The sequence below is a fragment of the Arabidopsis lyrata genome (assembly GCF_000004255.2).
Source record: "Arabidopsis lyrata subsp. lyrata unplaced genomic scaffold ARALYscaffold_1, whole genome shotgun sequence".
In the NCBI taxonomy this organism is placed as follows: domain Eukaryota; kingdom Viridiplantae; phylum Streptophyta; class Magnoliopsida; order Brassicales; family Brassicaceae; genus Arabidopsis; species Arabidopsis lyrata.
The window spans coordinates 26,843,254-26,856,521 of record NW_003302555.1 but is presented as its reverse complement, the minus strand read 5'-3'; the positions used below and the strand labels follow the sequence as shown (position 1 = coordinate 26,856,521).

The following is a 13,268-nucleotide window of genomic DNA, read 5'->3' as shown; positions in this document are numbered from 1 at the left end:
GGGTACGTAGGCAGCCTTCCTTAAGGCGCATCTACTACTACATCAAAGACCATCATATTTGAAGACAACGCATCCTGTATTGCTCAACTCAAGGATGGCTACACTAAGAGGGATCGAACGAAGCATATTCTGCCCAAGTTCTTCTTCACTCATGAATTACAGAAGGACGGTCAGGTCAAAGTTCAACAGATCCGGTCAAGTGAGAATTCAGCCGACCTATTCACCAAATCATTGCCGACTTCAACGTTCCGGAAGCTCATTCATCAGATCGGGATGTGCGGACTTAAGGATCTACAGTGATGCTCAAATCAGGGGAAGTAATGTGTGTTGTACTCTTTTTCCTTCACCATGGTTTTGTCCCACTGGGTTTTCCTGGTAAGGTTTTAATGAGGCAACATTCCCCAGGGCATTATAGAGATCCCGGTTTAGTATCGGGCACGGTTATGTCTTCCAAGGGGGAGTGTTATAAACCATATGGATGGACTCCATAACCGGCCCATGGCCCATTAGGGTTTTACCTTATTCTCTGTATCCTGCTATTATCCTTGTATATATATCCTTTATACTATTAATGAAAGACACAGTTCACAACAAGAATGTTATTCATTTTAATTTTTTAAAAATTATATATAAATCTAGTGTTATTTAGTTATGGATCCATAGTTTTTTAATTCTATTGTTTTTCAATTAGTGATTTTAAAATTCTATTAAATGTTAATGTTTTTCAATATTAGGATAATTTTGATGACAATGTTATTTAATTAGAACCTTAATAGAAAATTGGATGTAAAATATGTGAAGAACCAAATCCCACCTTTTATGGTGTCAATATATATATTTTTTTTCCTTCTAAATTCATTGATATCAAATCAAAATACAAAGTCAGAATACAGAACTTCGGAAAACAAATTATTACATAAGCATATTTATGCACCATAAATTGAGAAAGATACACAAACTGAAGTGAATTGACGATGCTTTCCGCAGATAAGCCTTACTCGCTAAAGGATTATTAAATCCATTATTTTCCTTCATATCCAATCTTGCTCTTATGCGAATTATGTGCGTGGGTAGCATCTCTTGGCTGAACCTCCGTATTACACACCGCATTATAAAACCCGATGCTTCCGATAACAGTTCAGATTTGTAGACATTATGATACCAAAACTTCCATATCATAGTCATTTTAACTATCTTTGGCTTTGTATTTCTTTCCATTCGATCCCAATAATGACTTATTACTTGTCGGTGTGGTACGAACCATCTTGTGGCGAGAGTTATACGTATCCCATGTTTCTCCATAGCAACCATTGATAGCATATATCGCCAACTTCGGTGTCTTTCTTCCAATAAATCCATCTGGATCATATAACTCCTACCGCTATGTGTCTTGTTTTTTAGAGCCACACAATCCTCAACTAGAGTGTTTCTCAAATCTTCAACAAATCCGAGATAAATATCAAGCAATATCTCAATCAAATTTTCTTCCATAACTAAAAGGAAGATGAAAACTCGATAGGGACAACGCCAAACAATTTTGGGTGGAACCTCCAAAATGTTTACAAAAAAGCACCAATCCATTGAAGGAATGGTGAAGAAAACACTCGGACTTGAGTAATCCTTACCATAGATCTCAGAGAAGATGGTAATATCGATGAGGATCAATCTACTTGCCAAGACAACGCTCTCCAAAAGTGGAGAGAAAGAAACCGTCATTGTCAACCAACAAATTGCCATAGCCACGAAGGTGTTGTTTAGAGACAGAACCAATCGGTGGAGACATAGTGGGATAGTGACGGAGGAGATCAGCGACCGGAGGACAATCACGGTGGAGAGAACTTTGATCGCGTTCGTAGTGGAGATATAATCGATAAAAACTTTCAGATACTTTAAAATCTATCATTTATTTTTCTTATGTATTCTTCTAAATTCAATATTTGAATACGCCTTCCTTACATGTGAAGTAATTAACTTCTGACAAAAAATAATTAAAAAAAAAGATTATATGAACTTGTCAAATTTCACATTTCTATTGGTCAAGTGATTTGTGTTTTCTCTTATAAAAGATTTCATTCCTTGTTTTTAGTTTATGTAAGTAAAATTTGGACATAAAAGTGAAAAAAAAAGCAGATTGAGAAAACAAATTGGGAACAAGATTTACATTGACAATCCCAAACTCTCCCTATAAAAACGCGTTGGATCTTTCATAAACTTTTCACTTTTCACCGATTTGAAGTTATGACTTCAATCAGTGACTTTCCAGATGAATTGTTGTTGAATATACTTTCTTCGCTTCCAAGTAAAGATGTGGTAGCCACGAGCGTCTTGTCAAAACGTTGGCGATCTCTTTGGAAGGAGGTAAAAACATTCAGGTATGATGGTGAATCCATAGGTAGAACTTACTGGAAGTTTGTGCTATTTATTAGTAAAAGATCAAGCGTTGAGACCATGCAGCTCAAGCTGAATCCTCATTGTACACATAGAGACATCAAACCTTTGATTAACATTGCAGTTGCTCGATCCTTGAGAGAGCTGAGAATTGAGATGATTTGTGAGTCCTTCGAGTTGCCCAAAAGCTTTTACATGTTTTCACAACTTGAAACTGTTATACTTGAGAAAGTAAGTTTGGAGGATGTTCCACGTAATGCTCATTTTCCTTGCCTCAAACGTCTCCACCTTTTATCGGTCAAGTTCACGGGGGACGAATCTGTGAAAAAACTTCTAAGCCTATGCCCCATTCTTGAAGAGTTGGTAGTGAAACGAAGCTCTCTTACCAATGTAATGATATATACGATCGATGCGCCTCTGCTGAGGATCTTATCTATCGATAATACTTCTGGCAAATCTCGGCCTGAAGGTGTTCATGGATTTGTGATAAATGCCCCTTCTTTGAGATGCTTTAGCATTAGGGACAGCTTCAGCAACTATTTACAGTTTGAAAACATGCCCCAGCTGTCAAGGCGAGAGTCAACGTTGTTTGTGATGAACCTGACAAGTTTCTAGGATCTCTTGCCTCAACCCAATATCTTTCTTGTTGTGTCACTTCAGAGGTACAAACTTTTTTGGTTGTTTGTCAAGTATCTAACCTTTTCTAATTGAATTCTTACTCTCTATGTTTTGCTTCATTTGCAGACTCCGGATTCGTATCTTCCTACTGGGACTTCCTTCGTATTTCTTGACCATCTAGAGCTATGTTTATGTTCTACGGAGTGGTGGAACTTACTGACCTGTATACTCGTTGATGCTCCGAAACTTCGAGTTCTCAAGCTCAAATTGGTATGTGGTTCCTCCTTAGAATCCTCTGTTGCCTTTTTGTGTATCGTGTTTCCACTTTCTTCAAGACCTATTAACACTGACAGAATGTATATTTTCTTTGTTCTGTAGTATCGAAAACATTGTGTCCGGTACAACGATGTGATGGATCAATGGAACCAACCAGACTATGTTCCCATGTGTTTATCATCATATCTTGAGATCTTTGAGTGGAGGCAATACAACGGTAAAGAGAAAGAGAGAGAAGTTGCAAAGTACATTCTAGCAAACGCGAGTCGTCTAAAGAAGGCGACATTCTACTCAGAATCTGGAGAGAAGGATGGGATATTGAAAGAGTTAGAATATATGGCCAGAGGTTCAACGACATGCAAGCTTGTGTTTGATTAAACGCTTGTGTTATCAACAATTATAAAGAGAATAATATGCATCTTTCATTGATTCAAAAAAGACTTTTATTTTTAGTTTGAGTCTACTCTGGTTTATTAATTAACAAATTTCTCGTTTACTTCTCCATGCCTTGTGGCAAATACTGAATCAAGTCGTATCTAGCAGTAGTCCATTTTTTATAAGCATTGGTACAGACATGAATCATAAACATAGCTCTATGGCTCGTGAAGTCACCACCCTTTTGGTGTTGAAGAATAAAGAAGATGAGATATCTCAGACTCTTGAAGCAGTAGAGATTAAGAAAACAATCAAACTTTCAGAGTTGGATACGAAAGATGAAACAGAGAAGATTAAGAAAGAAACAAATAAATCTGTTGATGTGGCCAACACAAAGGGCGTTCTCTCTGGTAAACGAGAGGCGTCTCGTTGCGTTGACGCTCTCTTGTTACTGATGAAAATCAATATTACTCCAAAACCAAAAGAACCAAGGAGGATGATGGATAAGCTTGAGGGACTTACAAAACATAAAGACCGCAAGTTTTGCCATGTTACATCAGCCCTTCTTCACTTTTGGAGACAGAGAATCAGAGACACAAGAACGTAAAGAGTCTGTGACCAAGACGTTTACTAACAACTCTTGTAAAGCTCATTATATATTTTTGGTCAAGGCTTCATTAGAGAATCTACAAATATGTGAAGATCATGGCTTGAACAAAGAAAGTCTCTAAAGAAAAATTGATCATTTCTATGCACGGTTGAGTGTTAAGCAAGTATTCTAGTGGATTTCCAGAATGTTAACTAAATCATCCCGACGAGATATAGGGTTCCACATTGGAACCTGAACTTGTAAAATTCTTAGTGTCTTTACTTTTCTCTGCTTTGTTTTGTTACACACGAGAGATCGAGAGAAAAAGAAGTCAAGAACCAAACCATGATGAGTGTCTCCAAAACAAATATTCACAGATACATAGTTCAGAACTTCAGATTAAACCTCACAAGAGGGTTAACGATGCTTTAAAATATCACAAATGTTATATAGATGTGTATTAATATTGTGTTTTGTTAATCGGCAACATAAGACCAGTGCCGGTCCGAGCATTTGTGAGGCCCTACACGAAAAATAAAATAATGTCCAATATATTTATAAGTTTTAGGGCTAAATTTTTTTTTTTGACCTATTTTTAGTAAATTATACAAAAATAATGATATTTTGAATATTATTACATTCAAATTTAATTGTTTGGGTCCTATTTTATTTATTTTTTTCGAAAAAAACTTTAGTTTTTACTAAATATTTTCATTTTATGAGCCTTTTTACCAAAAAAAAAAAAAAACCTTAAAAAAAAAAAATGTGTGGTGCCCCAAGCCACCGCTTGGGTGGCCTGTCCTGCGGGCCGGCCCTGCATAAGACCAATTGCAATTTATAAACTAAATTCACATATCCAAATGAATCTTAGAAAATGGATAATATAAACACAACTAGACAACCGATACACAAGAGCATTTTAATTTGTATCTATATCACTAATCCAGTTCCGCTAAAATATAAGTTGTGAAATCACATTCTGTTATAAACCACATGTTGGATGGACTCCATAACCGTGGACCTTATGCATATTCTAGAAGGCCCATGTCCATGTCCTAGAAGGCCCATGCCCATGTTCTTGAAGATTCTCCTTATGACGGCCTATATTGTACTTAGTGGGCTTTTGGGCTTTAGGGTTTACTAGCCCAATGGGGATTTGTCTCCCCTCATCATGTATATATATGTATCGAAATCTCATTCATTAATCAATAGAACAACACAGTTTACAACACGTTATCAGCACGATAGCCTCTAAATCCCTTAGCTAAAGATCTGACACATAAACCCTAATCTCACGATTTCTCTATCTCCATCAAACCCCTAAAACGCAAAGAAATCTGCCTCAGAACTTCAAAGAGGTCGTTCTCTCAAATCGTGAGGACCCAGAAAACGAGCAAGATATCAAATCGAAGCCCTCGCCGAGACGAATCCATCAGTGCAAACGGCTTGTCGATCTAACCACCGACGCGCCCTCACGCACAGATACAGTGTGCGCCGATTTGTTTTGAAAACCCTAGCTCGTCCGTCCGTTTGCTTTCCCCTTTGCTCGGCGATTCCTTCCAAGGACCATACGCTCGTGACAAGTTGAAAACTGAGGTCTTTAGCTCCCAGTTCATTACCATACAACCCCATAAGGTGAAAGGTTGCTAGAAAGTTCTTATTGCTTAAACCTAAATCGCAAATCGAAAACACTTAAGATATGGCTGAAACTTTTAAGAAAACTAAAACCCCTAACTCGCATATCTAAAAGAAACTTAAATCAAGAATCGGAAACCTTTAAAAGCTACATCCGAAACCTAAAAACCCTAAAGTATAAAATCGATTGATTGAGGTTGCTTAAGTTGTTTAGATTGATTGTTTCTATGATTGGTTGCATGCATAAATTGATAGAAATCAAAACCTAAAATCGCATGAACCCTCAAACCCTAGAAACCTAGAAATAGAAACCTAGAAAAGGAAGAATCCTATTCTAAATATGAAAAGCAAAATCCTAAAGAAAGCAGGAAAACCTAAATAAAATCCTAAATCCTATTGTAAATAGGAAATTTTAAAATACCCTAAATCCTAATTAAATTAGGAAATTCATAAATCCTATTCAAGATAGGAAAACTTTAAGAAATAGAAAATTTCCAAATCCTAAATAAAATAGGAAATCTTAAAAATCTAAAATCATAAGTGAAATAGGAAAATTAATCCTAGAGTAAAGAGGAAAGTAAATCCTAAAAGGAAAAGGAAAAATTAATCCTAATTAAAAGAGGAAATCTAATCCTAAGCAAAAGAGGAAATCTAATCCTAAGCAAAAGAGGAAAGTCAAATCCCTAAGTAAATCGATTCATGGTTTGGTCTCAAATACCGCATGACACTAACGATTACATGATTTTGACTCAAAACTTTTCCTTCTAGATGTTGAATTACAACTTGTATTTTACTGCCCTAAATCTCTTAGGAGATAATTATTTAAAATGGGCAATGGATACTAAGATTATCCTAAAGTCAAAAGGACTTGGTGAATGTATCTAATAAGGCAAGAATGCCAAGAGAGAAAGATAGATACAAGACAATATTAGCCACCATCTTATTGAGAGTCTCATAATCCAGGACTATAAGTCCGTGGATGAGTCTATTGCTAGATGAAAAAAAAAAAAAAAATAATGACTTACAGATAAAAACAGTGAGTTACGACCTCATAGATTAACCCCATTACCTAATGCCAATAAGGCCGCAGAGGATAAGAAAGAATCCAAAGAATCTAACCACGTCTAAAGTGATAGACCACACGGCCGTGACCGTGGTGGATGGAAAGGACGTGGTTGTGGCCACTATAACTCATCCGGCCATGGGAACCACTATAACCGTGGATGTAGACCCAATTCCGGCCGTGGTCGAGGGCGAGGACGATGTGGTATTTCCAAACCACAACACTCGACCAAATGAGTATGCCATAGATGTGGTATTGAAAGGACGTGGTTGTGGCCACTATAACTCATCCGGCCATGGGAACCACTATAACCGTGGATGTAGACCCAATTCCGGCCGTGGTCGAGGGCGAGGACGATGTGGTATTTCCAAACCACAACACTCGACCAAATGAGTATACCATAGATATGGAATGGGAAACCATTGGGCTAAGATATGTAGGACTTCCAAACATCGTTGTGACCTCTATCAAGAGAGTGTAAAAGGGAAGAATCCTAAAGCCCATTTGGTATATAAAGATGGTGAACATGATCAAGATGATCTAATAGAGTATGAAACTTCTGATTGCATAAAAGAATCAAGTTGATAAATCTTACTTCGACATCAAAACCTCTATGTTTTTCTTTGCATTTTATGTGTTCATTGATTGTTATTTGCTTGAATTTATTTTATATTATTTTATGTTTAGAACATGATTCTTGTCCATATAAGAAATGGCCGAGGACAAGAACATAATTGTGGTGGATAGTGGAGCCACACAAAAGATAAGAGATATTTTCCTAAATCTCATAATGAAAAATGCCAATATTAGCACCATAGCGGGTATAGCTAGTCTTATTGAGGGCCATGGTCATGCCCATATACTTTTATCAAAGGGCACGCATCTTGAAATAAGCGATGCCCTATATTCACCCAGCTCGAAGAGGAGCTTGTCAAGTTTCAAAATATATAAGATTGAATGGTTTCCATATTGAAACAAAGGGTGAAGGGAACAAAGAATTCCTAAATATAATTGAGATCACCCAAGGACATAAGAAAGTCCTAAGAGACTATACCCGCATTATCCACTGGTCTCTACTATGCTAAAATCGATATGATCGAAGCTAATATGGCAATGAACAAAGAGTTCATCAAGAAATTCACTTTATGGCATGACCGGCTTGGCCATCCGGGTCATAGTATGATGCGTAAACTAATAACTAATTCAAAGGGGCACACCCTAAGAGAGAAAAGAGTTATCCCTAAGAATCTCACGTGTGAAGCATGTTCACAAGGGAAACTCATTATAAGGCCATCACCGGCTAAGGTAAATAAAGAGACCTTAAAATTTCTGGAAAGGATACAAGGAGACATATGTATGGTCCTCATTGATGCATCGACAAGATGGTCGCATGTTTGTCTCCTATCTACTAGAAACCAAGTGTTTGCTAGGTTATTGGCCCAGATAATAAGACTGCGAGCCCACTTTCCAGATTTTCCGCTTAAGACTATACGTCTAGACAATGCCGGTGAATTCACGTCCCAAGCGTTTAATGACTACTGTATGTCCATGGGGGTAAGTGTGGAACATCCCGTAGCACATGTACATACACAGAATGGATTAGCGGAATCCTTCATTAAACGAATTCAATTGATAGCTCGACCATTACTCATGAGGTCGAAGCTCCCAGTAGCCGCTTGGGGACACGCTGTTTTACATGCATCAGAACTTATACGCATAAGGCCATCTAGTGAACATAGATATTCACCATCCCAATTACTTATGGGTCATGAGCCAGACATATCCCATCTAAAGACTTTCGGGTGTGCCATATATGTACCGATTGCTCCACCACATAGAAACAAAGATGGGACCTCAAAGGAGGATGGGAATATATGTTGGATTTGATTCTCCCACCATTATTAAGTATCTAGAGCCAACTACGGGTGATCTATTTAAGGCTAGATACGCGGATTGTCATTTTAATGAATCCGAGTTTCCTACTATAGGTGGAGAGACGAACAAGCTGGGTAAAGCAATAAAAGAAATATAATGAAATCAAACATCCTTAAATTGGCAAGATCCTCGGACTCTGGCATGAGAATCAGAGGTCCATAAGATTATACATTTGAAAAGCTAGCTAATCAATTGCCAGATTCCTTTGCTGACCCAAAGAAAGTTACAAAAACGTACATACCAGCTTGTAATGCACCAGTACGTATTGATATCCAAAAGCGAATCAATGAAATTGCTACCGAGTCTAACACACGAAAGAAACGTGGTAGACCAATAGGTTCCAAAGATAAAAATCCTCGAAAATCAAAGAAAGGTGCAATAGGAATCCGAGGTTACTAAGGAAACCATCCCAGACATGGAGATAAGGCCGGCCGGCTCTAAGGTACAGGTACCATATAATGTAGCTTGGGACGCCAAGCTGCAAAGTATTAAAGGTCCTGACCATAATAAATCTCAAATCGATTATATCATGTCTGGAACATAATAGAACATATAAGAAATGTCGACATAAGATGATTTTGCATGCAAGGTAGCACTTGAATTTATGAATATAAATGAGGATCAGGAGCCCACGTCTATACTAGAGTGCACTCAAAGACTTGATTGATTAAATGGTACAAGACCATAAAACGTGGAGCTAAGAATCATTAAGAAAAGGAATGAGTTTGGTCCGACCTTAAGGACACCATTCGATGTAAAAACCAGTAGGACACAAATGGGTCTTTGTGAAGAAGAGAAATGAGAATAATGAAATCGTGAGATATAAGGCACGGCTTGTAGCACAAGGATTCTCACAAAGACCGGGGATAGATTATGAAGAAACATACTCCCCTGTGGTGGATGCTAAGACATTTAAATTTTGCTAAGTCTGGCTATATAAAGAAAAAGACTTGATTTGCGGCTAATGGATGTAATGCCTGCATATTTATATAAGTCCACTGGATGATATATATGAGATTACCAGAGGGTATTGAGCTCAAAGATAAAGATAAGAAAGGGTCTCGAGACCAATACTGCATAAGGCTGAACAAATCACTTTATGGACTGAAACAAAGTGGACGCATGTGGTACAATAGATTAAGCGAGTACCTAGTCAGAGAAGGTTATAAGAATGATCCCATCAGTCCATGTATCTTCATAAAGAAATTTGCAAACGAAGGGTTTGTGATAATAGCAGTATATGTGGATGATTTGAACATCCTTGGAACCTCTGGGGAAATCGCCCAAACAGTCAAATATCTAAAGAAAGAATTCGAGATGAAAGACCTAGGCAAGACAAAATTCTGTTTGGGATTGCAACTTGAGTACGTGAATAATGGAATCCTTGTGCATCAAAAGGCATATACTGAAAAAGTACTCAAGAGATTCAATATGGACCAGGCCCACCCATTGAGCAGCCCAATGGTGGTGAGAAGCCTCGGATTGGATAGTGATCCATTCGGTCCAAAGAAGGATGAGGAAGAAGTTCTCGATCCTGAAGTGTCATACCTTAGTGCCATAGGAGCGTTAATGTACTTGGCTAGCCACACTAGACCAGACATATGTTTTGCCGTGAACCTCCTTTGTCTAAATTTAGTTCATGATCAACCCAAAGGCACTAGAAAGGTTTGAAGGAAGGTTTGGTTAAATTTTAAATTCTATTCTTCCTATGTTTGTTTATTTGGGTTTTATTCTATATTGATCTAACCAAAGAAGGTCTAGTTTGCTTTGGTTTAGTTTGTTTTGCTGATGCAGGTAAAATCAGATTATGGCATGGTCAATAGATAGGAACTACGTGTGGCTTGATCCCTTCCAAGGGTACGTAGGCAGCCTTCTTCAAGGCGCAGCTACTACAACATCAAAGACCATCATATGAGGAGACAACACAGCCTGTATCGCTCAGCTCAAGGACGGCTACATCAAGGGAGATCGGACGAAGCACATTCTAACAAAGTTCTTCTTCACGCATGACTTGCAAAGGGATGGAGAAGTTCGAGTGGTACAAGTTCGATCCAGCGACAACTCAGCCGATCTCTTTACCAAGGCATTACCAACATCGACATTGAGGAAGCTCACGCATCAAATTGGAATGCGGAGACTTAAGGACTTGCAGGGATGACCAAAACAGGGGGAGTAATACGTGCTGTACTCTTTTTCCTTAACCATGGTTTTGTCCCAATGGGTTTTCCTGGTAAGGTTTTAATGAGGCAGCATCCCCAAGCGTATTACTGAGATCCTTTGGCATCTACACGGTTATGTCATCCAAGGGGGAGTGTTATAAACCACATGTTGGATGGACTCCATAACCGTGGACCTTATGCATATTCTAGAAGGCCCATGTCCATGTCCTAGAAGGCCCATGCCCATGTTCTTGAAGATTCTCCTTATGACGGCCTATATTGTACTTAGTGGGCTTTTGGGCTTTAGGGTTTACTAGCCCAATGGGGATTTGTCTCCCCTCATCATGTATATATATGTATCGAAATCTCATTCATTAATCAATAGAACAACACAGTTTACAACACATTCATTGATGTAAAGATACGACTATTAATTATTATAGTACACAGAGACAGAGACCTTTATCAAAACAAAATAAAAACAAAAACTAATACACAAAGACAAAAATGAAGAAATTTTTACAAATTTGGCACCATGACAATCCTTTGTTGTATATTCATAAGTTTTGGAAAATATGAATCTATTGCGACAAAAAGAAAAAAAAAACGATTAGCAAAAACTAAGGAAATGACAAAGTATATCAATATGCATAGTTTATCCTTGACTATAAAATATTTAAATGTTAGCCTTAGATCATCTCCAACCTCACTCAATTTTTTCCTCTAAACGTTGTTATAGAGCAACATTTTCTCCGACCTCATTCTATATTTTACTCTAAAATAGAGTAAATGATAGGATTGCTCTATATATAGAGCAACTCTATTTTTTCTTCCACTAGCTCTATTTTAGAGTAAACTATTGAGTGATATATTAGAGTATAGTAATACATGTAAATAGTTTTTTACTCACATGTAATTTTATTCACTATATATACTGTACATGTAAACACTTTTACGCTTAATGAGAAATAACAACTTTCTGATTCTCTCTTATCTGATATGGTATCAGAGCATATTCGCTCTCCTTCCGCAACTCGATTTCTTATTCCTTGCTTCTTTTTCGAGCTTCGATCTTCATGATTTGAGCTTGTTTTTCTTTGAATCGACCTCCGATTGTTTCGGATCGAGCTTTGTTTCAACTTTTTTGAGCTCCGATTGCTCTTTTTCATCTTTTTTCGTTTGTTAAGCTTCGCGTTATCTCGGCTTCGTTTCAATGGCGAATACGACTCGCGATTCCTATGACAATCCTTATTTTCTCACTAATAATGATCATTCTGGTTTGGTGTTGGTGTCAGATCGTCTTACTGGCGCTAGCGATTTTGGATCATGGCATCAATCGATGCTTATGGCGTTAAACGGTCGTAATAAGCTTTGTTTTGTTGATGGTAGTCTTCCTAAACCCGATGATGGCCATAAAGATGCAGCGACTTGGTCCAGAGTTAATGATGTGGTACGCTCTTGGCTCATGAACTCTGTTTCCAAAACTATAGGCCAAAGCGTATTATATGTGAAGACTGCACATGGTATTTGGCAAAAATTATTGAAGATCTACCAGCAAAACAATGTTCCTAGACTCTATCGAATTGAACAAAAACTTGCTGGACTTCGTCAAGGTTCTTTGGATGTTAATACTTTTTACACAAAACTGGTTACGATTTGGGAAGAAGTGAAAAGTGCTCAAGATTTTCCTATTTGTCAATGTGGTGGCTGTGATTGTGATCTGAATAGCAAATGGATGGAACTTTTTGAGAGAAACTTTGTGATTAAGTTTCTATTTGGTCTCAATGAATCATATGAAAATGTCAGAGAATCTATCATCATGCGTGATCCTTTGCCTGATTTGGAAAAAACATTGAATCTGGTGATTCAACATGAACATCAACAGGAAATCAAGCAAACTCCTCAGGCTGGTGGTGTAGTTTTTCAGATGAGTTCTCAGCAGGCTCCATCTTCTTATGATCAAAATTTCCAGCACAATCCAGTCCTTAATGATTGCTCTGGTTCTTCTGAAGTTGTTGGCGCTGTTTCAGGTGGTTATCGACCTAAGCAACGTCCCATTTGTACTTACTGTGGGTTACAGGGACATATTGTTACCAAGTGTTACAAACTTCATGGTTATCCACTTGGTTACAAGTCTCCAGCTCAGTCTTATGGTTCTCAATCCTATGGTAATCAGAATGTTGCTCCTACTTTTGCTCCAAAGCAGTTTCAGTCTCGACCTATTTTTGCT

At 37.8% G+C, this 13,268-nt stretch overlaps 1 protein-coding gene across 1 annotated transcript; it reads left to right on the top strand.

Moving 5' to 3' along the window:
• The first annotated feature begins 902 nt into the window (after positions 1-902).
• Positions 903-3,950, top strand: LOC9330352 (putative FBD-associated F-box protein At1g50980). Its single transcript, XM_021014025.1, is given in 5 exon segments — positions 903-2,896; positions 2,968-3,050; positions 3,133-3,276; positions 3,385-3,607; positions 3,610-3,950. Coding segments are annotated over 5 exon segments (1,155 nt in total). The 5' UTR covers positions 903-2,238; the 3' UTR covers positions 3,657-3,950.
• Positions 3,951-13,268: the final 9,318 nt, after the last annotated feature.